The sequence below is a fragment of the Propithecus coquereli genome, unplaced genomic scaffold (genome assembly GCF_000956105.1).
Source record: "Propithecus coquereli isolate 6110/MARCELLA unplaced genomic scaffold, Pcoq_1.0 Scaffold305, whole genome shotgun sequence".
Classification (NCBI taxonomy): domain Eukaryota; kingdom Metazoa; phylum Chordata; class Mammalia; order Primates; family Indriidae; genus Propithecus; species Propithecus coquereli.
Genome location: NW_012148675.1, coordinates 2,878,630 through 2,906,233, shown reverse-complemented (window position 1 = coordinate 2,906,233; position 27,604 = coordinate 2,878,630). Strand labels below are relative to the sequence as shown.

Here is a 27,604-nt window from a genome sequence, read left to right as displayed (position 1 = left end):
AGCACTTCAGGAGGCCAGGAGCTTGAGATCAGCCAGGGCAAAAGAATGACACCCCCATCTCCATAAAAAAGTTTTAAAAATTAGCTATATGTGGTGGTGTGCACTTATAGTCCTAGCTACTTGGGAGACTAAAGCAGGAGGATTCCTTGAGTCCAAGATTTCGGGGTTGCAGTGATATACAAGGGCGCCAGTATATTATAGCCTGGTTAATAGAGCAAGACCCTCTCTATTAAAAAAAAAAAAAAGTGGGGGAAAAAACCCCATAGGATAATCAAAATAAATGTGCTTTCAAGTGAGATTCTACTAATTTTAGTCACTCACTGGTTTTTAAGAGTTTAATGCCCTGGGTTCGTTCATCTTCTTCACCAATTCCATTTTCTTCCATAACATGGTTCTGAATTTCTTCATCCACATCCATGAGAGGTTTCAATTTCTCTAGAATTCGAGCAGTAAACTCAGGGACACGAGGGGATGTTGTTGGCGCGGTATTTGGCAAAGAAACATCTATCATGAATATGTAGGTCAGCACACTGTAAAATAAAACACATAATAGTAAGAAGAGGTCCCACATTATCAATAAAATCGAGGTTCAAAAGTTATGACCCCTGAGGCAGGAGGATCACTCGAGCTCAGGAGTTTGAGGTTGCTGTGAGCTAGGCTGACGCCACGGCACTCTAGCCCAGGCAACAGAGTGAGACTCTGTCTCAAAAACAGTTATAACCCAACCAAAGTAAACCATCCCAGGTCAATTCCTAAAGAAGGTTTCAGATTGTGCCTTGTATAAAAGAAACCATAATTACGAAGTATTCAAAGTAGGATATGTAGTCTGGATAACATAGCCCATATCTACAAAATTTTTAAAAAAAAATCAGCCAGGTATGGTGGCAAGCACCTATAGTCCTAGCTACCTGGGAGGCTGAGACAGGAAGATCTCCTGAGCCCAGGGGTCCCAGATTGCAGTGAGCTGTGATTGCACCACTGCACTCCAGCCTGGGTGACAAAGCAAGACCTTGTCTCAAAAACAAATGAAAAGCACATAAAAAAATCTAGGGTACAGTGACTGCTCACCTCTGAGCACACTGCTGTCCTAGTTTACATTTAGGACTAGTCTTGTTTCCCACAGTACAATAGTAAACAAAATTTGAGGAAGAAGACACCATGAAACTCCTTGACAACACAACCAGTGTGTATTACATTAAAATGTTAAAAAAAAGAACTCAAGAGGTATGCCACAACACAGAGAAAATAGTACCTACCTCCCTATTCTTTCCCTGACATTTTTGTAAACCTGGGTGAGTTTGGGTTCCAAGTACTTCAGTAGTCTGTGCAACAGCTCAGGCACTCTCCACTCTTGCTGGGCAAGGCCACCTTGTAGTACATAAAGTCGACTAAAATTAAAGCACAGGAGTGTTGTGTTAGAGCCCCCTTTCTGCCTTTACGGATTGACAGTATAGATAAACAACGTCTGCATTTCAATTAAAACTTCTTCATTTTCTCACCTAATAATATCCATAATTCAAAATAGTATCTTCACGAAGATTTTATTTTCCTACATAATTTTCTCTGTATTTGCATTTGATTTCCACTACTACACAACTGAAAGAAATACTGACTTAAGAATACACATTGAGTTAATCTTTAAGCATTGGAACTCACATTTTCTCACTAATTAACAGAGTACTTATTCTTCTTTTTAATGGGACTATCCATATTTCTTCCTGTCATTCACTAACTTTCTACAGCTCCACGTGCCCCCAACAAGTGTAGTCGGTTTTCCTTAAAATGATTACTCTCTTTTCTTTGTATCTTTTTTAACAGGAAAAAGTGAAAAAGCGATGTGATAAAGAAGTTACTACTATTACACCCCCATCTCCATTGCTTTTTGGTACAAAAAGCAATACCAATAAAAGATGTGACAGCAGAGAATGCTGAATCTAACTTATGTTTGAACTTCTCAGGTTGCCTACATTTCTCCTACTTATTCCCAACTGAGAAATAACTCCACTAAATAGCATATGTTGTATGGAAATGGATCACATCACCTTCCAGAAGTAAGTAATTACTTCATCTAACCTTTAGGAATAGAGACAGTTCATTGCCATTTACATAATCAATCAATACAAAATCTCTTATGTTAACTTCACAGGTTTTCTTTTTATTTACCATGCATCCACAAAGGATCCTCCTTCACCACTCAATGGTGATTCCAACAGCAGCTCAAAAAGCCAGTGAAGTTTCCGGGGATCTCTGCTTTCCTGTGTTGAAAATATAAAGTAACAATTAAACAAGGGGCCTAGAGCTCTCTAAGTAAATCATATCCAGTTATTTCAGAAATATTAAAAATATATATAAGTACAGTCATTTCTTGGTATCTGTGGGAGAATGGTTCCAGGACTTTTTATTTAAGTCTCTTATATAAACAGGTATGGTATTTACATGTAACCTATACATGTCCTCCCATATACTTTAAATCATCTCTATAATACTTATAATATCCAAAACAATGTAAATGGCTATGTAAATAGTTGTTAGAGTATATTGTTTAGGGAATAATGACAAAAAAGTCTGTATGTGTTTAGTACAGACAAACCATTCATTTTTTTTCTCTGAATATCTTCGATCCAAGGTTGGTTAAAATCATGGATACAGATGCTACAGATATGAAGAGCTGTGTAGAGGAAGGAAATCCAACTAAAACTGATAGGTGAGTCAAATCTATATGTAATTATCATAGCTTATGTTACCAGAGAGAAAACTGTTGTTACCCAAATGGATTGTCTTTATATCAAAGTATAGAAGGTATGGACATATTTGGTGTCAAAAATAATTCCTATAACCTTATATTATATGGTAATACCTATAACCTTGTATTATGTGACTTTTACTACATCTAAGTTACATTTCCAAACACAAGATTTGACCTGTCACTTAACTAAAAAATGCATCACTACAGCAGAAAAAAATGTAACAATCCTTAGAGTTATCACTCAAGATTTATTTAAAAGGTTGAAGAGAACCATCTCCAATTACGTAAAATGATGCAAGTATGAACAAAATTTCTTTTTCTATAAATATATCTGTCGGGCAACACTTCACTCTATAAAATAGAATGACTATTCCCAAATAGTGATTTGATGAGATTTCACACATTTTGAGACAGGGTATTAAACAGTTTGAATATATGAGTTAGACAAAGGAAGCAGGAAAACTTACACAGGACGTTGCTATACAAGTTCCCCAGTCATTGTAAGTTTCTACTGTAATGTTGGACAATGCTGTTCTAAGCAGAGGACACAGAAGCTCCCAAAGCTTCTCCACCTACTCAAAACAAAATACACACGTAAAAGTTAATGACATTCAGAACATTTTCTTTAAATATCTCTTTTCCTGGAAATGTGCACACATAAAACTTGATGCAACATTTAAATTATTTTTTAGAGCATCCAAATAATCCAGGAAAACACCTTCCTATATTATCATCGTACATATCCAAGTATAGATGAAATTTTTCCCCTAAAAATTATTCAGAAAAGGAGATACTTCATATGGCACCCTATAAAATCTTTCATACTACTGATAAATTCTCTTTTGAAAATTCTGAATAACACAGTACACTGGGCTGAAGCAAAACCTCAAACAGTTTTAAGTTTTGCATGCTTATCAATGCCACTCGATTGACTATTAAAGTAGGAGGCAATGACATTTTTACTACAACTTAGTAATTTGCCTGAGGTATAATCATCAAATTCAAGCCTTGGATTACTACAAATAGCCTTTTAAAAGTGTATAGTTGTATAGGGACTGAATGTATGTGTATGGATGCTTCTCATAGGTGAAGAAGCATACAAAGTACCTTGAGGTCTTGATAAAATGCCAGTTCTGATTCATCTTAGGTGGGCCTGAGATTTGACTTTTCTAACAAGCTCCCAGGTGATGTTCATGCTACAGTCTAAGGACTATACTTTAGTTTAAAAGGACACGCCCTGATTTGATCATCACACACTGTATGCATGTATCAAATTTTCATACATACCCCATAAATATGTATAATTATTATGTATCAAAAGATCCTAAGGAATAAAAAATTAAAAAAATTTTTTTCAAAAAGGAAAAATGTGTAGGAAGAGTTTGGGATAACATATCCAGTGGTACAACCAGGCTTTGATGAGAGAGAGAGAGAGAGAGAGTGAGAGAGAGAGAGACAGGTAACTCAAAAGTGGCAACAGGATGACAAGAACATGTGTGACATGTTTAAGTAAAATTGTTTCCTGGCTAGGCATGGTGGCTTACACCTGTAATCTCAGCACTTTGGGAGGCCAAGGCAGGAGAATTGCTTGAGGCCAGGAGTTCAAGACCAGCAACACAGTGAGACCCTGCCTCTACAAAAAAAAATGTTTCCTGTAAGTAAAAGTATTGATAGTCCTCCTGTTGTTTCATGTGAGCAAAAGTGTTCATATTTTTCCTAAAAGTTGGCCAAAAAGCATATTTGTGTTTTCGCTTTGAAGAAATAGGAGTCTACCTTACATACAGGTATTTCTGACGTTTGACCAGGTTATTTTCAACCTAGTGTATTTTGGTAACAAAGAACTATAGGGTAGGTGTGTAAAAACTAAGTCTTACAATTAAAAAGAGGGCTATTCTAAAAAGGGTATGTCAAACTCAAACTGTCTCCAAGACTAGACAAGTAATATAGATGAGCAAGGAGGCTAGGAGAAAAGATTTAATGAGAGGCTGGAATAGAAAAATCAGCAATACATGGTAGCACACACCTAAAGTCCTCATTACTCAGGAGGCACAGGCAAAAGGATTGCTTAAGCCCAAGAGTTTGAGATTGCAGTGAGCTATGATTGCACTACTGTACTCCAGCCAGGGCAACAATAGGATCCTGTCTCAAAAAAAAAAAGACAGACAGAGAGAAGCTGGAGTGGTTTCATGAAGGGAAAAGCCCACGTGCAGAACCAGCCAACTGATACGCAGGGCAATAATGTGGGACCAGTGCTCCAGGATGTTCCTCTTTTTTAAGAGAAACTGGAATTCTTTTTGTAAACATGGTATGTCCTGATTTTCTTCCCCCAATGTTGACAAATATTTCAAAATTGTAACGATACTGAATGTTGCCGATAGACCATTAAGTTGTGACCTGTACTCAAAAGCAACATATACATATTTTGCACATTTTATAGAATCGAACATTTCATATTTTAAGTATCAGTATCTAATGTCTTGGGAATTGCTACCTAAATAAATAATGTAGCTTTCACAGGAAATGCACTGTACAGGTAAATACATCACCTTTTCAAATGTCCAATGCTTAGAACCTCTGATTAAACCAGCTATAATTTCTGCAACACATCGCTGGGTGCTTTCATGTGAATCTGCAACCAAACGTTCTAAGTGGGGCTTCAGAACTGGCAGAAAGGCATCATCAAAATTTCTAAATATACCCTATAAAAACAAAAAAAAGAACATTTTTCAGTACGCAAATGACTATCATCTCAATTATAATATTTTTATAATTATTTTGTACGTTATTATTGTACTTAAAAACTTCAGGTGTTCTCCACTTTAGAACTAACTGCTTTAACAATGTCTCTAAGTTAAAATGATGAGAATACTATTTTACATATCACATTAAAACGTAACCAAGAAAACAGACGTTAATCATTCTGACATTAAAACTATTATACCTCAAAAAAGTAAGTAAACATGAAATGCATATATTTTGGGGTTTTGTTTTTTGTGGTTTTTTGCTTCTAGTGCTAATTACAAACATTAAAGATAGTCATTCCTGGGTATCTGTAGGGGACTGGTTCCACCCCACCTCCAACAAGGATATGAGAATGTTTGAGTACCTTATATATAAAATGCTGCAGTATTTGCATATAACCTATACACATCTTCTCATTTATTTTTAATCATCTTTAGAGTGCTTATACTACCTAACACATTGCAAATGCTACATAAATAATTGTTAAACTGTATTGTTTAGAGAATAATGACAAGGAAAAAAAAGTCTATACATATTCGGTACAAACACAACCATCCATTTCTTTCCCTGAACATTTCTGATCTGTGGTTGGTTGAATCCATGAATGCAGAATCCACAGATAAGGACAGCCAACTGTACTAAAAAGCTTGCTTTTTTTTTTTAATGAGTCCCTAACCTTAAGCCAAGATCAATGTATGACTGGTGTAAATTTCAGTGCCATTTTAGATGAAGATGATGGCTGCACTCAAATTAAGTATTTAAAACATATGAACCTAGAAACTGAACAGTCACTAAGCTTTACGAAGAGGATATATAGATAATATACTTACCTTAAAGAGGCAAAAACGTCGTGGATTAAATTTATCTTTTCCTTTTCTGTCTTCTAAAGATAGAAAAGTAATTAACTGTTCAACAAATTTAGGATCAGAAAAATGATCAAATATAATCTGTTCTGCCTATAAAGTTAAAAAAAACAATATTCAGGGTTTACAATCTATTTAAAAACATGATTCTGAAAAAGTTAAAATTCAATTATAAGATTTTGATACTCAACAGCGAGCTGTTTTTATCCTAAAGAACTTCTAGTTCTTATAGAGACTATAATGCTTTCTAAAACCAAAATCATATCTCCCCACAAAAATGCTACATCCATAAAAATAGCTAAAAGTTTTCCTTCAGATTCTTAAGTTTGGGGTTCCATTTCTCACACTGTGAATTAAAACCAACAAATGTTTTGCTTGGGAAATGAAGACAATGCTATTGTGTCCCCTGATGAGCAATTTACAAAAATCCCCCAAAGGTATAAATCAAAGCTTAAGAAATCATTTCCATATTTACATAACACCAAAGTTAAAAGGCAAACTTTGTTCTGAACCAAAACATAAAAGTTACATAACATTAATTTGAGGAAAACATAGACTTTAAAACCCTTTGTCAACTTTCAATGTGAAATAAGGTCAGTGAAATCTAAGTTTTGACTAAACTCTTGGCTGGGCGTGGTGGCTCATGCCTGTAATCCCAGAACTTTGGGAGGCCCAGGCAGGATCACTTAAAGCCTGGAATTTGAGATCAGCCTAGGCAATATAATAAGACACCATCTCTACAAAAAATAAAAAAATTAGCCAGGTGCAGTGACCTGCTCCTGTAGTCCTAGCTACTTGGGAGGCTGAGGTGGGAGGACTGCTTGAGCCAGGAGGTCAAGGCTATAGTGAACTATGATCACATCACTACACTCCAGCCTGGGTGACAGAGTGAGATCCTGTCTCAAAAAAACAAAACAAAACAAAACAAAAGAAACAAAAAAAACCAAACCTACAAACATCTATTTACTGAGTGCCCATCATATATATGCAATAAAAAACTAAACATCAGTCATTATCTTTTCCTTCAAGAAGCTTGTTTCAGACAAAACTGATACAAGGAACTAGCAGCTAACTAAATAAAGCAATTCCCAAGGGAGTGTGCTAAATGAGGTAGTAACTTGAGAGTAACTTTAGATATATCAAGATCTGTGTCAACTGGCCCTAGTAGAAGGGGAAGAGAGGGCGAGAGGGTTACATGTGCACTAGTATTTACTCAGTGCTATCTTAAAATACACAAATGGAAAAAAAAAAGACCTAAGCTGAGATTGAGATAAATCCATGGCCAAAAAAAGATGGCATTTGAACCATGGTGAAATGGAATGCTTACCTCTGTCATATCCTCCCTGCTTCTGCCAAGCTTAGGCTGCTCTTCCACACCAGCATAAACAACCATATTCCTATACAGTAAGAGTTTATGTTTATAATATGCATAGAAAAAAATACTAGAGCTTCATGGATAGAAAGCAATTAGAAGGAACTTTTAATGAACTCTAACTAGATGCTAAGTTTGGAGATACGAGTACATCAGTAACAGTCTGAGCCTTAAAAACTTATCAGATCACTGTGTCCTAATGACAAATCATTGGAATTAATAACAAAAGACAAAGAAGTAGTTCTCTGAGCTGGTTTAGGCATGTGTATTAATAGGTAGGAATATAATTTAGAGCAGATATTAACAACATCCTCAGCCATATCATACTAGGATTAAGAAAGGCTAAGTGTTTTGGTACAAGGAAAGAGGCAGGAATGAGGCAGCATTGGCAGGAGCAAAAGAAAGAAAGGAAGAGGGAAGATGAAAAAACCTTCAAATGCCTCTGAACCTCCCCAGAAATCCAAATATGATACAACAATTATATCAAAGGCTTTTTAATGATAGATAGGGTACATGGTAAGTTACAACTTACTTGGGCCAGGTGTAGTATCCCCAGTGAGTTTTTTCCACAAAACAACATGACTCCCATTCTTTTTTAGTTCTTGGTATACTTTTGCTATCGTAATGCAACCAATGATTATCAGGCCTATCACCAGCAAGAATTTGGATGGGTTTAGGATGTCCACCTAAGGAAAAGACAATGACGTTCAATGAATTTAAAAACATCCATCCAAGCATTATTCTCAACTTTCAATCAATAGTAATAGTGCAACTTTTCCTTCATAACAAGACTCTTTTAAAATTCTCTCAAGGCAAAACCACACACACACACACACACACACACACACACACACACACACACGCAATTAAGGGAGCATTTCAAACCAGAGAAGAAAAGATGTGATTATCCACTAAATGGTGTTGGGATGGCTACTAGCAGGGAGAAAATCAAGTATTATACATAGTTCATCCCTTTTACCCAAATTAGAAGGATTAATTTTGTTGAAACTTTTTAGCTTTGAATTAATTTCTGACTTACGAGCTCAGTGAATTCTTATATATTGTTCAGCCAGACACTCTAAATTTTAACATCTTATAATGTATGCTTTGACATTGTCTCTCCCCCACCACACACGTTTATTGAATCATTTGAGTATGAACTGTAAACATTCTCTAAAATAACCAAAATTCTCAAAATCAAAAAGTTAACATTGATACTGTGCTATTATTTCATCAACAGACCTTATTCAAACTTTGTCAATTGTCCCACTGAATGTCCTTTAATCAAAAGTAAAAAATTAAAAACATTTTTTCTAGTCTACAATCCAATCTAGGATTAAACATTACTGTTAAAAGACATTAAAAGAAGGGTGAGTGTGGTGGTTCACGCCTGTAATCCTAGCACTCTGGGAGGCCAGGGCAGGAGTATAGCTTGAACTCAAGAGTTTGAGACCAGCCTGAGCAAGAGTGAGACCCCATCTCTACTAAAAATAGGAAAAAATTTAGCCGGGCATGGTGGCACACGCCTGTAATCCCAGCTACTTGGGAGGCTGAGGCAGGAGGATCACTTGAGACCAGGAGTTTGAGGTTGCTGTGAGTTAGGCTGATGCCACAGCACTCTAGCCCAGGTGACAGAGTGAGACGCCGTCCTCCCAAAAAAGAAAAGGAAATTAAAAGAGACATGACAACTACAGGTAATGTTTTAATCCTGGATTGGATTGTAGGGCGAAAAAAATGTTTTTTCTTTTGGAGAATTCTGATAATAAAGTATAAAGAACAAAATTAACCTTGCCCCTAATCCCACACCCAGAGACAAAAGCTCACCAAATTGATAAGAGGTATTTTAAGTCTTTGAAATATGGTTGGATAAATAACTAATATAACACATTGCCACACTAGAAAAAAAATTTTCCCTTGGGGCCATGGTGTTTCATTATGAAAATAGAATTAAAGCTTCAAAAACAAAATGATCCTTTCCAATTTAATGAAAAATGTGTTATTTTTTATTGTTTTCTGTACGTAATTTATATGCAACTTGAAAAATAGTTTACACTGTTCCCAAGAAAAAGAGACGTGTGAGTTACATATGCTTCCCCAAGTCCTGGGCTCAAAACTAGCATGAGTTAAATACATGGCAGTTAATGTGGTAACTGTTTAGTGGGTGAGATAAATAATATGAAGTAGTGGCATATTTGCCTGGAGTGTGCAAAAGGTACATGTATTATGAAGATATGAAGAGTCAATCTATTTTTTAAAATACTTATTACTAGTTTTACTACATCAAATGTTTCTTTCATAATACTATTTCTTTTTTCTCTTCCTTAGACAGGGTCTCAACTCTGTCACCCAGGCTGGAGTACAGTGGCACAATCATAGTTCACTGTAGTCTTGAACTCCTAGGCTCAAGCAACCCTCCCACCTCAGCCTCCTGAGTAGGTAAGACTACAGGCCTGCACCACCACACTCGGCTAACTTTTAAATTTTTTGCATAGACAGGGTCTTACTATGTTGCCCAGGCTGGTCTCGGACTCCTGGCCCCAAGTGATCCTCCTGCCTTGGCCTCCTAAAGTGATGGGATTACAGGCCTAAGCCACCATGCCCAGCTGATAACATTATTTCATACTTTATGTTAATATCCATAGAATATTTGAGCTAAAGAACTATTAATATAATTTATACATTTCAAGGAAATTTTCTCAGTTTTACTGAAAAGCACTCTTTTTCACTGTCACCTGAGCTAGAGTGCAGTGGCATCATCATAGCTCACTGCAACCTCAAACTCCCAGGCTCAAGCGATTTTCCTGCTTCAACCTTCTCAGTAGCTGGGACTACAGGCGCACACCACCACGCCCAGCTAATTTTTCTATTTTTAGTAGAGACAGGGTCTCTCTCTCTTGCTCAGGCTGGTCTTGAACTCCCAGCCTCAAGCAACCCTCCCGCCTCAGCGTCCCAGAGTGCTAGGATTACAGGTGTGAGCCAACGTGCCCAGCCTGAAAAGCACTCTTAATTGCTTTTGGTAGTACTTACTGATTTCATAGGGGTTAATGGTCAGCTTTTTGTGAGCTCTTTTTAGCTGTTTGAGAATACCAGCCACAGCTGAGATAGCCATCTAGAAAAAACATAGGAAGGTATACATGTCTCACAATTTTTTTATCTCTTAAATGATTGCCTGCTTCACTCAAAGCAGAATTGGATTCGGTTTCTTTCAAAATCACCTTAGCCATTAACATCTGGTGGCACAGCCATATGAGTGCTAACTCTGACTTGGAATGAGTCATTTGTAGTCCTTACTCTAGGAACTTCACATGTGCTAGTCTCTCTGCCTAGAAAACTTTGATTCTTTTGTTGTTAAACCAGTATCTGCTCATTCTTCAAATCTTAGCCTGTCTTTTTAAATGTCTTTCTCTGATGTATTAGCCTAAGCCAGCACACCCCACCCCCTGCACCTTACCTCTAATATTTTGAGAGCAAAAAGCCAAAAAGTTGTATCCTCAGACTTCTTTCCTCTCCTGAAACACTACACACCCTATTTTCTAATTTTTCGAAGTCAATCTTTCCTATGAGCCTATAAACTTGCTCCCTGCTATATCCCCGGTGTTAAAATGCATAGTGCCTAAATACATCCTCGTAGATTTGTTAAATGAATCATTACCATCTCCGAACCAACAGAGGGAGACTTCGAATCAATACACTTCAAAGTATTTAATAAGTGTGTATTGTTTGTGAAGAACTTAAAGACGTCAGGTGAAGTAAATATTCTCAAACCCAAGATTATAGTTAAAATAAGGTATCTACCTTTCGAACCACAATTGCATCATGGTTGAGATTCTCAACAAAAAAACGTATGGCACGAAGAGGCAACACTCGGTCATCTCTCAAGAGTAGAGACAGAAGCCCAATTCCTATATGTTCAAATTTCCAGGGCCTTAAAAAGAGGGAAAAATGATAAAGCCTATCACACATAAAACCACTTTTTAAAAAATTTGTATTTGAAACATAATTTTAAATTTCTAGAGAATTAAAATAGGTCTATTGAAGAACACTGCTCCTATCAACACTACACCTCCCCCTCCATCTCTTTCCCTCCTAATCACCTTCTAAATACACAAACCAGAGTAAATTTTTTGTGATATAGTTATTCATGGCCTTTGATATAGAAAACCCCTATAGTATTTAAGAGAAATGCTTTAAGAACTACAAACACTCTCTGCACTTACAGATTTCTTTGCTCCACACCATCTAGCAAAGTGTTCACCAAAGTTTCATAGTTCCTTAAAAAGAAAAAAATCCAGGTGATATATTTTATTACTGTGATACTAAGATGAACATCAAATAATGTCATAGAAATTCAAACTCCAGCTAAATTCACCCTCCTCCCCCTACATCTCATCACCAGCTCATAAAGCACCTGGTGAGAAGACAAAGTGAAAGCAGATGGGTGAACAGAGATGCTGGGAAAAGAACGTGAAGGGCTAGGTACAGGGAATAACTCAACTGTTCCCAAGTGGACATTCAATAGTAAATCTGTAAGTAGTAATCGATTAATTAGGAGTGGTCTATCTATGTAGATACTCCAGGTATCTGAAATACATTAGATAGGCTCTAAGAGTTCATTATTTATAAAGACATTTTAGAAATCGGTCAGTAGGAATATTCATATACTAATTATAAAGCAAAGACAAAATCAAGTTAAGAAGGCTCCTGCTTGAGTGTTATCTGGTTCCAAGAATCCAAAGACTGTTAATTAATATGCTGATAACCAAATATGATCAAAAAGTATTATAAAAGCTACAAGCGGTACACATGCTGAACTTGAATTTAGGATTTAATGACTAGTATGTGTACCAATTACCAACTATGCTGTTTCTCAATATTACTATCTATAAAAAATCAAAAAGAATTCACATTGAAAAAAAGATATGCTATAAAGTAACTCTGTTTTTAAGATGGTGTTTTCTACTTCCACAGCTAAAAGGGAAAAGTAGGGATCTTTGCAACAATTATCTCCCAATTTTTTTTATTTTTTCAGAAGTCAATGTGTAAAAACCAGTAAGTAGTGAGGGTATGTCCGTATTTTAGAGATATTTAAAAGATGTCATCTACCTTAGCAGATCATTCATGGATTACCTTAGGGCATCAGCATTCTTTTCTTGTTGGCGTTTAAGTCCCTCTTTTATTTTTTCTGGGCTAAGCAATATCTGGTTGATAGAGGGGTTTTTTGACTGTTGAAGTAATTCCGCTATTGCGACGCATGACTTTGGAATCTCAATAAAAAGAAAAAAGCAGGAAAAAAAATTAAGTTCTGACCTATACTACAACATGGGTGAACCCTGAAAACATTAAGTGAAAGAAGCCAGATGCAAAATTCCACATATTTTATGATTCTATTTATATGAAATATCTAATAATGTGCAAATTCATCAAGAGAGAAAGTAGATTAGTGGTTTCTAGGGGATTGGAGTGTGGGGGAATGGGAAGCGACTGCTATTGCGTATAGGGTTTCTTTTTGCCTGATGAAAATGTTTTGGAATTGGAGTAGTTACATAACTCTGTGAATATATACTATTGTGAATACATGTGTATTCAACTGTACATGTTAAAAGAGCATGTGGATTATATCTCAATTTTTTTTCTAAAAAAGAAAACAATCTAATGACAGTTGCAAATAGCAAGCCTATTTTATTTAAAAGGAATACACTTAGAGCAGTGATTTTTTTTTTTTTTCTTTTTTTGAGACAGAATCTTGCTCTTTCATCCCAAGTAGAGTGCAGTGGCATCATCATAGCTCACTGCAACCCCAAACTCCTGGGCTTAAGTGATCCTCCTATGTCGGCCTCTCTAGTGGCTGGGACTACAGGTGCACACCATGATGCCCAGCTAATTTTTCTATTTTTAGTAGAGACAGGGTCTGGCTCTTGCTCAAGCTGGTCTCAAACTTCTGAGCTGAAGCAATCCTTCTGCCTCAGCCTCCAAGAGGGCTAGGATTATAGGCATGAGCCACCAAGCCTGCCTTAGAGCAGTGATTTTTAAACCTGGGTAGGGATGTCAACCACAATCACTTTAGGAAAGGGGGATTCACCTATGCTCACCCTTCCTTTACCCATCCCCACCCCACATCCTCACAGGGTGTGAATGCAGATTTGCAAGTTCTTAGATGATCTGCTGTATCTCTCAATGTGAGCACCACTGAACCTTATATTTTTTACTCTTTCATTTGTCACATTATTCAATTTTAATTTCCTTTACTATAAAATATTAACCCAGTGGTGAATCTTTTGTGACTTTGGCAAGTATGTCTAACCTCCTAAAATATAATCAACTCTTTGAAAAATGAAAGCATGGATACACACAAAATAATGGTAAATTACAACAATGTAATAACTCTTTGTAGCCTCTTGGTAGAAAAGAACCTGGATCTCTCCAGGCCATGCTTCAACTTGCTACTTCACCCTATTATCTACAATAATGATCCCTAAAAGTACAAAAAAGAAATAGATAAATGCTTTTGAAAAGAACATTAGGATCAAGTGTTAAGAATACTATTACTGGAAAAAAAAAATACAAGAAAAATAAAAAGCATTTTAACAAAGCAGTATTTCCACTAAAATTTGAATGAAAAAAATGATTTTGCTTACTGTGAAGTCCAAGCCAATTGTTTCATATTGCCTATGAATCTTTTCTGCAAGATCATCAAACAGTCTCACTATTGATGGCTTCTCCAGGGACATTGCTTGGCTAAGCCCTGAAGAAACAATTGCTGGCCAAGTCTGTACAATACAGTCCCAATCATGAAGGTTTGCTAGGCACACACCACTGTGATTTCCAAGAAGACAATACAAGGCACCCTGTAGGAAATAAGTATGTTTATACAGGAAATAAGAGGCATTGTTCAGCTGTAGCCAATGTATCTACATGTTATTTTTAAATCTGCATTGATTACTCATATGTTTAATATTGCTTAGTAAATAGGTTCACACACTTAAAATGTTACTTTTATAAACTTGAACATGACATTTAAGTAGCATTCACTAATATTTTCTGTAAGTCATTTAATAGTCAAAGAATGGCTATTAATAAGGTAATGTAAGGATATTTCTAAGAATATAGATACCATTCTGTTTTCTTCTACTATATCATAAAGGCTATGAAATGTGCCACTCTTAGTATTTTAGGGCCTAATGTTTGAAATAATTTATTAAGTAGTATTTAACACCTGGTTGCCAAGAATTTTATTACGTCTGTAAAAACTAGATTATTTAATAATACTGTGTATTTTTCACTCAAAAGTCCAATTAATAAGAATCATTCTGTTGACAGCAGGTATCCTTTCTAAGGTACCCCTTTTTTTCATAAAAAATAGCTATTAGTATATCAAAATATTTTGTTATTTCCAAATTCACTCTAACTTGATTCCAATCTAGCTTCTTACCCTATATACCACTTTACTCTACGAGTTCTCCATAAGGTCACCAGTAACCTTGATTTTGTTGAACCAACATATATTTGTCCATTTTGATTTTACTTGACCTCTCTGATTTTATCCATTTAAATTGCTCTCAACAAAGTCAACAACATGATATCCAATGAGTTAGACCTTCTACAACGCTCTTGAATTACACATCTATATGGGGTGGGGGTGGTTGGCAAACTTTTTCTATAAAGGGCAATCCATCTGGTCTTTGTCTCTACTCTTCTCTGACACTGTAACATGAAAGCAGCCATACAGAGTCAAGGAATGGGCATGTCTGTGTTCCAACAGAACTTTATTTATAAAAGCAAGCAACTGAACCTGAGTGATAGTTTGCTGGCACCTCTGTCTTACAAGCTAACTTAAAGGAACATTTTTAGGGCTCATCTTAATTATCTCCATAAAGCAACTAACACTGCTGACTGAGTCTTCCTTCTGGAAAGATCGCTCCTTACTTTCTGAGGAGTCATTCCTCCTCATTTCTTGATACCTTTCCAATCTCTCCCATGTCAGCCAGCTCTTGGGCTTCTAAAGAAATGTCAATACATGCCCCCCTTGGTCCTCCTCTCACTCACCAGCTATGCTTATCTTACCCATGCAAAAAAATTTCAATATACCCAGAAATGGTACCTTTAAACTCAGATATCTAAGTGCATAGCTGACACTAGCTCTTAGTTTATAAGAACCACTTGAAATTAAACTTGTCCAAACAAACAGTTTCATCATCTATTCTCCTATTCTCTCTCTCTGATGTGCCCAATAACTAGTTTACAATCCAAAAGCTTAGTAATTTTGACATCTCCTTTTCTCAGTTTTCCCATATTCAATCACCAAGTCCTATCCATTCTCTCTCCTAAATCACTCTCGATTTCTTTCTATCTGATGGTATAAGGAATCATTATATCTTACCTATACTTTATTATATCACTATGGGATGTAGTACTTGCCTTATTTGTGTCATTTTTTTCCTTCTCTGCTCTAATCACTTAAGCTTTCACTCATGTACTTACCACATTTGTTCCTGTCTCAGGCCCTTCCTTCATGCTGGTGATGCTACTCTAAACTTTCAGATCTTTCGTCCTCCCTCTCACAGACCAGCCAGACTACCCATTAGAGTACAAGTTAAGCTCTTTTCCTCAGGGAAGTCTGCATCTTATACATTGATCACGAACATAAGAAAATAATAATTAGGGAGAAAAAAATGACTATACCTGTTTAAAGGTGAATTGTACTGATATCTTCAACTTAGTTTGAAATACATAAAAAAAAATGAACAGATATGTAATAATAAAACATTATAGCAAAATTTTAAATATAGACTCTGAATGGTGGATATATGGATGTTTACTACAGAATTCTTTCAACTTTTGAAAATTTTCATAGTAAAACATAAAAAAACTCTATACCTTGAACTGCTGTTGTGTGACATCTTGTCTGTCAGGCCGTAAGAACTCCAAAACCAAGGGAATGATATCTCTGCAACAGAAGTTATATGCTCCCAATGCAGCAAAAAATGTTTGCTGAGCCTTATTTCTGACCTGGAGAAAGTATTATTAACAAAAGACTTTTTATTAAACAGTAGACAAACTATAAAAGATTTCTAAATGAATCACCAAAAACGACTGATGATAATTTAAATGTTTTTCTAATTAACAAGAACAACAAATGATTATCTTTATATGAAAAGGAAAGCACATTATCACCAAGCACATCTGTGCTTTAGGTTGATGTTGGTTCAAATACTTTTGATAAAGGGGAGATAGAATGAAACTGATATGCATTTGTTCAGTATCATGGGTAAAAGGAATCAGGAGACTATTACACTTTTTATTCTGAGTTACTCTTAATAAGAGTCAGATTTTCTTTTCTGTCCACACAGGAAAACTAAAAACTTTCCAGAAGGAACTTAAATAAGCAAAAGAGACACAGAACAACTTCACCTTTTCAATGCAAACCTCAAGTATAGCCCCATATATTGATCCCGAACAAAAGATTCAGTATAAATTTATAACCTAATGAACTACTTAAACAGTGATGGATAATAACTGATTATAGTTTCCAAGCAACACATTGTAAATATTTCAAACTCTTTGGAACATCACTTTGGGACAAGTGTCCGGGTTACAGACTAGTTACAGGTTGAGTATTCCTTACCTGAAATGCTTGAGACCAGTAAATGTTTCAAGGGGGATTTTGGAATATTTGCATTACATACTTACTGACTGAGCACCCCAAATCTGAAAATCCGAAATCCAAAATGCTCCAATGAGCATTTCCTTTGAGTATCATGTTGGACATTTTTTTTCCGTTGAGCAAAAAGTTTCAGATTTTGGATTTTCAGATTTGAGATGCTCTTACCTATATACTTGATTAACATTGTTTTATAAAGATAGAATAATTGGTTGTACATGAAGCTCTTGTTTTTTCCACATCTCTGTACTTGGAGATAATCTCTTCATCCTACGGTATCTTAAAGTACAAACCCTGCCCTTCACATTGTATCAGGTTTCTAAAACCTAAGCATAATGTCTAGGAGGAATTAAGTGGCCTTCATAGACTGGTCTTCAACATCACACTAGCACTATCTTTCAACTTTAAATGAAAAATTGAGAAGCAATTACAAACAACAAAATTAAACATTATAAAAAATGACTAGCAAAATTAGTTTGAATATATTTGCAATTTGAGAGGTATTTTCTTCTATGCCAATATGAGTTAAGAGGGCCTAGCTTTTGGTTCTGGTTTTCTTACTTCCTAGCTGTGGCCTATGGGAGAAATTATTTACACTGCCTTATTAACTGGGGATATTTAGATTGCATGTAATAAAATAGGAGGGAGGATGAAGGCAGAGTATTTGGTTAAGGCTTACCTGACTGTATGAACTGGTAGATAAACGCAGAAGATCTCTGATCATATCCTGATGTATGTTTTTGTATTCACAACCCTCAACAGTTAGTGTTCGTAGCTAAGAAAAGAAAACAAAGTAAATCAAACCTCAAAGTATTTACTAAAGGTTCACTTAATTAAACACAAATAATTAAATATTCATCTGGAAAATTGGCTTTTTAAAAGTCACCATGATTAAAAAAGATATTTACCTCATGCTGCAACATTACTCTGTCAATCAAAAGTGCTCTGATATGTTGTTTTTTCCCATGGAGCTGGAAAACAAAGTAGCAAACACCTCAACATTTTCCCTAAATGACTTTAACAATGGATTCCTCTAAATCCCTTAATGAAAAATTAGTTTTAAAAAGGCCCATAGTGGACTGGCAAATGGTGGTGGTATTTCATTCATTCTAAAGCCATGAGGCTTACATTTAAAATATACTATCTCAATTAATTTTATGGCTAATAGTAAAAATATCCCTCTTTTAAATGTTTCATCCAACGCCCAGTTTTTCTCTGACAGTTTATTAATGGATCCATGCATGGCAGAACAACAGAGTTGGGTCATTATTCAGTTAAGTATTAAAAGTATAAATATAGCCTAAGAAAACTGCTCAACTCTCTTACATCTATAAAATGCCTTTCAGGGTAACTGTATATGTTTACTATAGGATATAACATTTTATAGTTCCAAAAATTCTCATTTAAGCTTGTACTCACATAATCTCCCACCCAGTCTCCAAAGGCAGATACCTTGGACTCAAAGATTGGTCCTCTTTCACACCTGTATCTCATTTATCATCAAGCCCCACCTTCGACCTTTTCCAAAACACCTGATCTCCAGTCCAATGCTAGTGACTTGATTCTGTTTTTTCACATGGGACTATAGCAGTTTAACTGCCCTCCTTGTTTTCAGTATCAATCTTTTTGTATTTAATTTTCACAGCAATGGCAGACCTTTTCAATATTTAGTGAACTGAATGTTGATCTTTCTAATATTCAAATCAGATTTACTTACGAGCCTTTAATGACTCCCCCGCCTCGGAATATAAAACTGGAGCACTTTCTCACAACAAACAAAACTACAAACAACCTAGTTTACCTCTTACCACTCCTTCCTACAGCCACTGTTCCCCAAAGCATGCCATTCCCTCTCTTTAAAATACCTAGCACCTCTTGTTTAAACAATCAACTCACACAACCTTGTTCAGTAAAACTTTCCTGTAAAATAACACTGCTGTGAACACTTCCTATCTTACTTAGGTACTCTTTCCTCCATGCTCCCAGAGAAGCTTATACTGACTTCCATTGGAGCACGAATATAATACAAGATAAATTTTTCTCAGATCCACATAAAATACGATGCTTTAAATTCATGCCTGTGGCCAATTCCTCCTGTTTGTTCATTCCTTCAAGTTCTTAAAAGGCAGCCTGAATGCTATTGTCCAAATTCCCATCGAGAGTTCAGAGACCGTCATGGAAAATGACAGAAGAATTTTCCAAGGAAAACACATTTTTTCTACAATTCATTGGATTTCTAACATGTTTTCAGCCTTTACATAATATTTTAAAATCTGCTATTTTTCCTTATAGGGAAACTTCCTTTCTATGCTGAATAATCCCTAAATCAAGAGATTATTATATATCTTTTAAAAAAAATCAATTCAGACTTTTAGGTGAAAATACTGACCCGATTTTCCATTGATTTCTTTACTAAGTTAAAGCTTTTCCATCGGGAATCAAATTCATGCTTGTGAGATCCTTGGAATTGCAAAAGGTCTCCAATAATCTGTGTCAAAGAATTTCAAATTTTATTTACAAGTCAAGCCTGATCATATTAATAATTATGCAACTATTAAACAACAATTGTACCTTTATGATAAGAAACAATGACTTGGTATCATCTTCTGAATTATCAAGTATGTGGTCTATAATGAGAGAAGAAAAAGTAATTTGGTTAAAATTATTTTGAACTACTTTAAGAATCCCGATGCATTATTAGTCAAGGATCCATTAGTTAAGGGGAACAAAAATCGCTGCCTCAATATTCTCACCATTTAAAACAGAAAATGTAAAAGTAAAGGCTTATATGCTATAGAATAAAATTCCTAAATACTTAAGTACAAATACGTTAAATGCAGATATGATACTTACCGAGAAGTTTCCTTATGACCCTAGCAATTGCTTCTCGGTGGTTCTCTCTGGATAGATCTATTTTTTAAAAAATAAGAGAAGGCATTTTAGACATTGAATGCTCTGCAGACCAATATATCAATGGCTTACGTCAGAAAGGAATAAAATATCCAGGAAAAAAACAAATGGATCCGCCTTCATCAAAGTGGCTAGCTAGGCATGATACAGAATAACTTCTGAAACCTCCACATTTAAAATGAACTGCTTGGGCCGGATGCGGTGGCTCACGCCTATAATCCTAGCACTCTGGGAGGCCGAGGCGGGAGGATTGTTTGAGCTCAGGAGTTCGAAACCAGCCTGAGCAAGAGCGAGACTCCGTCTCTACTAAAAATAGAAAGAAATTAATCGGACAACTAAAAATACATAGAAAAAATTAGCCAGGCATGGTGGCGCATGCCTGTAGTCCCAGCTACTCGGGAGGCTGAGGCAGAGGATCCCTTGAGCCCAGGAGTTTGAGGTTGCTGTGAGCTAGGCTGACGCCACGGCACTCACTCCAGCCTGGGCAAAAGAGTGAGACTCTGTCTCAAAATAAATAAATAAATAAATAAAATGAACTGCTTGGAGGATTGCTTGAGCCCAGAAGTCCAAGGCTGCAGTGAACTATGATCATGCTACTGCACTCTAGCCTGGGCAACAGAGTGAGACCCTGTCTCAAAATAATAATAAAACGACCTGCTTATAAAACTTTATTGTGCAGGAAGGTGGGGGAGGTGAGGAGGATAGGAAGAGAAAAACCATCTTTGCCAATATTTCAAAGGCTCTAGGCACTAGAGACCACAAATGCATAGGGTTCTCTAATTAGTTATGGGTGACCCAAATCAAGCAAACAATTATACCTTAGTAATTAATGTATGTAACTAACTCTAATGTTAATACAGCAACAAGGAAGTGTGCTGAATTTCTATTAATGTTAGATTGAGAACATTAAATTAACACAATAAAATTTTTACATAAATATTGATATTTAACTTACTATGATAGAAAGATACAAAGATCATTGGAATATAAAGTTACAAAATTCCCATTTACATCAGTATTTTATATAAATCCTGAAAAAATTTTAAACATAAATGACCATTATGATATAAAAGCCTACCTCTCCATGTAGAAAGCATTCAGATATTGATTTACTGACCTAATTTCTATCTTTTATTGGCTATTCTTTATATAACTTTCCAGTTTCTTCAGAAAAAGCAAAAATGATACTACTGTGTAATTAATATTCATTTTATTTATTAAAACAGAGGCCATAAAAATCATAACTACAAAACTATTCCATTTTAACCCTTGTAGCAGAACTGATAAAAAAAAAAAAAAAAAAAGCCCACACAGATACACCCAGGTTAGTATTCACATACCATATTCAAGTCCAGTATACAACTTTGTCTCTTCCAAGGACACCATACTTGGTACCCTGTATAAAAACAAGAGTGCTTGCATTTATTAATAATACCAATACAAAGCATTAAAGGGAAAAGTCTCATTGCTAGACTGTTTAAATCAAAACAAAAATAATACTCTTTTAAGAAAAACAGATTTCCCATCTTCAATACTTCAATTCTTTACCCTAGCCTTCTGAAGATTAATGCTATCCGTTTCGGTAAGAACCATATTATTTATCTTAAAGAACATATTAATTTAGTGACTTCAGAAGAAAAATTCACCTCCCAAAGGAATACTGATATTGAACATTTAAATGTAAAAGATTAAATCTGACAGTAAACTTTATACAAAGAAAAGTCAGCTTCACAACGGTACAATAATGGTTAAAACTCACAAATTTTACTGAAGCATACATAGCAGACTAGCTTAAGACAATCATTACTCTTCTGCTTAAAACCAAACGGATCTCTCCTAACATCTGCAGTAAAATGCCGCTCCTTTTGAAGAAATTTAGATGTAAAAACATTGTTTCCTAATTAAAGATCTGCTGCAACAAATTATGTTACCACAACCATACCTAAGTAAATTTATTAAATGGTTAAAAAAATCAGTTTTTAAGTGTGCAAGAACAGATTTTATAGAATAAGAATCTATATATCTGAAATCTAAATTTTCTTCAATGAAATATATACTTTAATTTTGAACATTTCAAAATATGAGATTTGTTCATAACTTTTTTAAACAAAGAGATGATACTATTTAAGAGGAAAAACAGGCACAAATGCCAACATGAGGTAATTAATAAATGGGACTTTTATTATTATTACTCATCATCGATAAACTGCATGGTACTTACAATAAAGAAAACACTTATTTTTAAATCGACATATCCCCAGCTATATTGTATACCCCCAAAAGTAGTTGAATTACATGGGTTATCTATACCTTAATATTTGACAGTTATGAATTCAGATATTTATCTAAATAACAGGTAATAACATTGTAATTTCTAAAATGCCAGGTATTTATGTCCGCTGCCATAATCCAGTGCCTAGAATAGCAACAATATTTCCTCAAGTTTCAAATTCAAGCCTACAGAGTATAAACAAAGAATGTTTTTCAATAACTTATTTCAGAGTTCATTAATACTTTTTTTTTTTTTTTGAGGCAGAGTCTTGCTCTGTTGCCCTGGCTAGAGTGCCATGGCATCAGCCTAGCTCACTCCTGGGCTCAAGCAATCCTCCTGCCTCAGCCTCCCAAGTAGCTGGGACTACAGGCATGCGCCACCATGCCTGGCTAATTTTTTTTACATATATATATTTTTAGTTGTTCAGATCATTTCTTTCTATTTTTTGTAGAGACGGGGCCTCGCTCTTGCTCAGGGTGGTCTCGAACTCCTGACCTTGAGCGATCCACCCGCCTCGGCCTCTCAGAGTGCTAGAATTACAGGCGTGAGCCACCGTGCCCGGCCTCATTAATACTTTATAATACAAAATGCTAACTTGCTTTTTCAGAGACTTTAAAGATCAAATTCTTCTTAAAATTTGGATTTCATTTTATAAAGCTTCAACCTTTGGCAACAACTTTCAAACTTGAGCATCCTGTATATTTGTGCATGATCAAAAAATATATACATATCCAAAATCTAGTTAGTAAAAAAATCAGATTCCTTCTTTTACAATGAACTCCAACTCTTTATTGAAATTAGATTTCTCCACCAAAGAGAAAAGACCTGTGTTCAGAGAGTAACAAGAATAAAGCGTAGGAGGTTTACCTTCCCCCACCCCCCATTAGAGCATGGGGAAGTGCTTGCCATGGACTGTCATGTGAGAATACTTGCCTCCCCACTGTTGCTATAAACACAGGTAGCCTTCCAAAGTAGAAATACAACTTTCACTATACCCAGTCCGTACCTAATGCCATATAATATTGAATCAAGCATGAATTTTAATTATTGTCACATTGTACAAATAAGATTAAAAAAGCAATCTCCATAGCAAATTATTCTCCACAATTTTTACTATATCAAAAAAGACTATCACTTGAGAATTTGAAGTGTTTTTTTTTTGTATGCATTTCTGGCTCTAGTAACTGTAATCACATTTAAAAACAGGTTTCATCTAAGAGACATGATACTATGATACTAATTTCTTAAATCCATGTGTCATTTTGAATTGCTTCCGTATCAGAAAATTCAAATATTATCACTTGACTCCTTAAAAAAGTATACAATCCTGTACAAGATTTAAAAATATTAAGGAATATATTTAAATAAAAATGTCTTATCCTCTTCCAATACTTTTAAAACCCGAATTAAAACACATCTTCCATAAAAACACATCTTCCATATCTCCTGTGTACAGTTGACCCTTGAACAACACAGGTTTGAGCAGCACGGGTCCACTTATGTGTAGATTTTTTTCACCCAAATGTAGTTCAAAAATACAGTATTTGCAGGATGCAAAACCTGTGCATATATGGAGGGCCAACTTTCTGTATAGGCAGGTTCCACAGGGCCGACTGTAGGACTTGAGTACGCATGGATTTTGTTATACACATGGGTCCAATACCCCGAGTATATCGAGAGATGACTATGTATAGAAGACATCCGGCTAGCTATATATGTCAGCTTTATTTCTTCTTATCCACAAGTTCTTCCTATGCTTACTCACTAAGATTCAGCTTTAATTTGATTTCTTCTTATAAATCATGAATCAATTAAACTCCAATTGGATTGACATGCTTTACACTAAATGCTTCTCAAAAAGTGTAAATAGGTATTTCCAATAAATATTTCTTCTGAACTTAGGAGAATGATTTTCTAAAAGAAATCTCTATCCAGTACCTAAGTAAAACTTCGCAATTCTTTGTGGCACATTTTAGGTGTAGGAGTGCCCAGACTGTATTCTAAATATTTAAAATTGCTCTGGCAACTTTTAGTTATGTACATAATCTTAACTGAATAGGCTTAAACGTGCCATCAACATTTACAAATCTATGTTCTGACTAAAAGCTATAACAGCAATATCTATTTAAATCAAATACCATCATCACCTCCCCCCTGCATGTGAAATTCATCCTACTCATTCACCGGTTCTTTTTGCAAACAGTAATATCATCTGACCTCAGGAACTAAATATAATTCTGAAAAATAATTTGAACACAACATATTGTAAATAATATCATATATAATAACAATTAAGTTAAATTAGCTCCACAGCTCCTAGACAGTTCCAGGCCACCTTATTTATAACAAAGTGTGTTCAAACATTTGTGCCATTGTGCCACTAAAGAAAAGACATGAATTTTCGACAATTATGTTATTTGTACCACAAGATGGCAATCTTTAGATTTGATTAGAGTGAAACTGAAAATATCACTGGTATAAAAAGGATGGTGAAAAAACGAAGAAATGACTAATAACATAAAAACAAAATATATAATACAAATCACATATGCAAAAGGAGGCTAGATGAACTGTCATGAAACAGCTGCAAACAATAATATAAATTTCTTCCTGTGTACAAGTAAAAGAATATCCTACTCATACCAATAATCCTTATCTTCTCAAGTAAAAACCAGCATAAAAGATATAAAACCAAGCCACTAATAGGTTTTTTCATTTCAAGGTACAAGTGTTTCACAAGAGACAATTAGGCCTATTTTTGTGTTCCTTTATCCAATTCAATCCTAGGTATCAATAATAGCTATAAACACAACTGAAAAGCTGGCTCTCACTCTACCAAGTGGATAAAGGTTGCTAAGTAAAGAGAAATCTTACATACTACTAGATTTAAAAGTAACTCTGAGAACAGGAATTATTTCCATGTCTGACATACAAGCTTTTAAAAATCAATGAAAACAGTCAGAAGGTGAAATAAGGAGAAAACAGGGTTACTCACCGTGGAGTAGTAACTGTTTCCTTTTCTGTGTGCAGCTCCCCCAGCAGAGCTGGGTAGTTTCCTGGAGGTGCCAAGAGAGGTTAGCTAGCCCTGCCCCTCATTGCATAAGCAACACATCCTTTCACATATCAATGAAATGGTCTCACTATTAGACCTTAAGTATGAAATTTTTGACTGAAAAGTTAGTAAAAGCTGAGATCCTAAGAATGATTTAACTAAGAATGATTTAACAGATCTATCAGAGGAAAGGGGGCAAAAAGTAAATATTTTGAGATGAAAATGATGACTCCTCTACCTTGAGTAACCCTGTTTTTCTTTTTAGATGTTAGTTTTTGCATCCTGTGATAGTTCGTTAGACCTAAAAGATTATATAGAGAGTGGACTGCAAAGTGAGAAATTAATGACGATTTCAGGATTAAAGGCAAGTGTCCAAAATTCCTGTGTTATCCTGGAAAGACATAATCCTACTTCCACATCTATAAAGGTAGAACTATGAGTATGAACTATACAACAAATATCTCTCTTAAAACATTAACTAAAGGTTCCTAGAGAAAATAAGTTCTATTTTAAGATTAATTCCGCAACCTGTGGTATCTAACAAAACCGTTAAAAATTCAAATGCTTCTAAATCATACTAAACTAGAAAAATTTACCCTTAATTACCCTCAACAGACCTTATTATACCCATCCTTTGAAACTATTAATATATAAAGTTTTAATTACAAGATACTTAGTAACCCTAGATTGCTAAAGGTCCAAAAGTACAATCTGGATACCACTAGGTAGATCATTTGCTTTTATACTTGGGACTTTGCTTTTTATTTTTTGTCAGTCTCTAATCACATAGCACAGAAAATAGGTTTTCCCATTCAGTAGACTTTCCCTGAACAATGACATTTTAAGATCATCCCATATACAAAATTAGGAAGTTAGATTTTCTTACAGGAAAACTCCGAAGTACACTAAGCTTCTAGTTTTTCATCACCAGAATTTTCCAGAAGACAAATACTACTAATACATGCACAAAGCAAACTTAATACTGAGTAATATGACCCCCCCAAAAAAATTATAGCAGCTAGAATATTTTACATAATTAAGATTTCCATAAGTTTAAGTTTTAAAAAAATCATTTGAGTTGCTATGTGCTTTCAAAACTGGTCTGGTATTTCAGAAAATGCATAATGTCTCATAATATCACAGCCAAATTGTTTGTTATTAACAAGAGATACTTCCTTAGGCATTACACTAACATATTCATCACAATTTTGTGTCTCCTTTACTCTCCGCTACCTTGTACATTTCCCTCTATTTCCTAGGGAGTAACTAATGTTCTAAATCAGAGTTTCCTTTTCCTCTAGTAGTTTCAAATTGATCTGCTGATAATCTCCATGAATTTGCTACAAATATCCTTTCTTCACACTAAGCAGTGTGATTTCGTATCACAGAATAATGGAACCATCAATTGAAATTATTTTATTAGTTTTTTTCCAAATCAATTTAGATTTAAAAGATTTTTACAATTACTGACCTCTACTGGAATAAGCATTTTAGAAATTTTAAAGGCTATTTTATGTTATTTAAGTGAGAATTAATTTACCATCTGCAAAAAAAGTCAAAATGTTATGCACAGGAAATAAATGTAAACAGTCATACTTTGCCAAAAGAAATTAAAATTTCAGATGAAGGTGGTTCTAGTTATAAACTGAAAAAGACTCTATTAAGAATTATTTAAAAGTCAAAGGAAGACTTAATAAACTACTTCTTTTGATAATTCAAAGGCAAAGAACTATGCTTTTTTTTTTTTTTTGAGACGGGTTTTCACTATGTTGCCCAGGCTGGTCTTGAACTCCTAGGCTCAAGAAATCCTCCCCACCTCAGCCTCCCAAGAAGCTGGGACTACAGGCTTGTGCCACTGCACCCAGCTATTCTTAATTCTACTTTAATGTAATCATTATCTGCAAAGATATGTGTAGCTACAAAACACGTTAAAAATGTTATTATGCAATGATTTTTGAAAATTGAAGTTTTAATGTTTTATTTCATTGT

General features: G+C 35.1%; 1 protein-coding gene across 1 annotated transcript in view; it reads right to left on the bottom strand.

Annotated features, from left to right (window-relative positions):
* PSME4 (proteasome (prosome, macropain) activator subunit 4) overlaps positions 1–27,604 on the bottom strand; it is a 109,689-nt gene that overhangs the window by 23,915 nt on the left and 58,170 nt on the right. Inside the window, exons 17-36 of the mRNA XM_012649840.1 lie at positions 21,632–21,687; positions 20,235–20,291; positions 19,953–20,008; positions 19,771–19,869; positions 18,290–18,352; positions 18,061–18,156; positions 16,598–16,729; positions 14,359–14,568; positions 12,851–12,987; positions 11,941–11,994; positions 11,519–11,648; positions 10,751–10,832; positions 8,256–8,409; positions 7,679–7,748; positions 6,319–6,444; positions 5,293–5,445; positions 3,214–3,318; positions 2,164–2,255; positions 1,257–1,388; positions 322–530 (exon numbers count right to left, since the gene is read on the bottom strand). Coding sequence (XP_012505294.1) covers positions 322–530; positions 1,257–1,388; positions 2,164–2,255; positions 3,214–3,318; positions 5,293–5,445; positions 6,319–6,444; positions 7,679–7,748; positions 8,256–8,409; positions 10,751–10,832; positions 11,519–11,648; positions 11,941–11,994; positions 12,851–12,987; positions 14,359–14,568; positions 16,598–16,729; positions 18,061–18,156; positions 18,290–18,352; positions 19,771–19,869; positions 19,953–20,008; positions 20,235–20,291; positions 21,632–21,687 — 2,213 coding nt within the window. The remainder of the gene's footprint in view (positions 1–321; positions 531–1,256; positions 1,389–2,163; positions 2,256–3,213; positions 3,319–5,292; positions 5,446–6,318; positions 6,445–7,678; positions 7,749–8,255; positions 8,410–10,750; positions 10,833–11,518; positions 11,649–11,940; positions 11,995–12,850; positions 12,988–14,358; positions 14,569–16,597; positions 16,730–18,060; positions 18,157–18,289; positions 18,353–19,770; positions 19,870–19,952; positions 20,009–20,234; positions 20,292–21,631; positions 21,688–27,604) is intronic.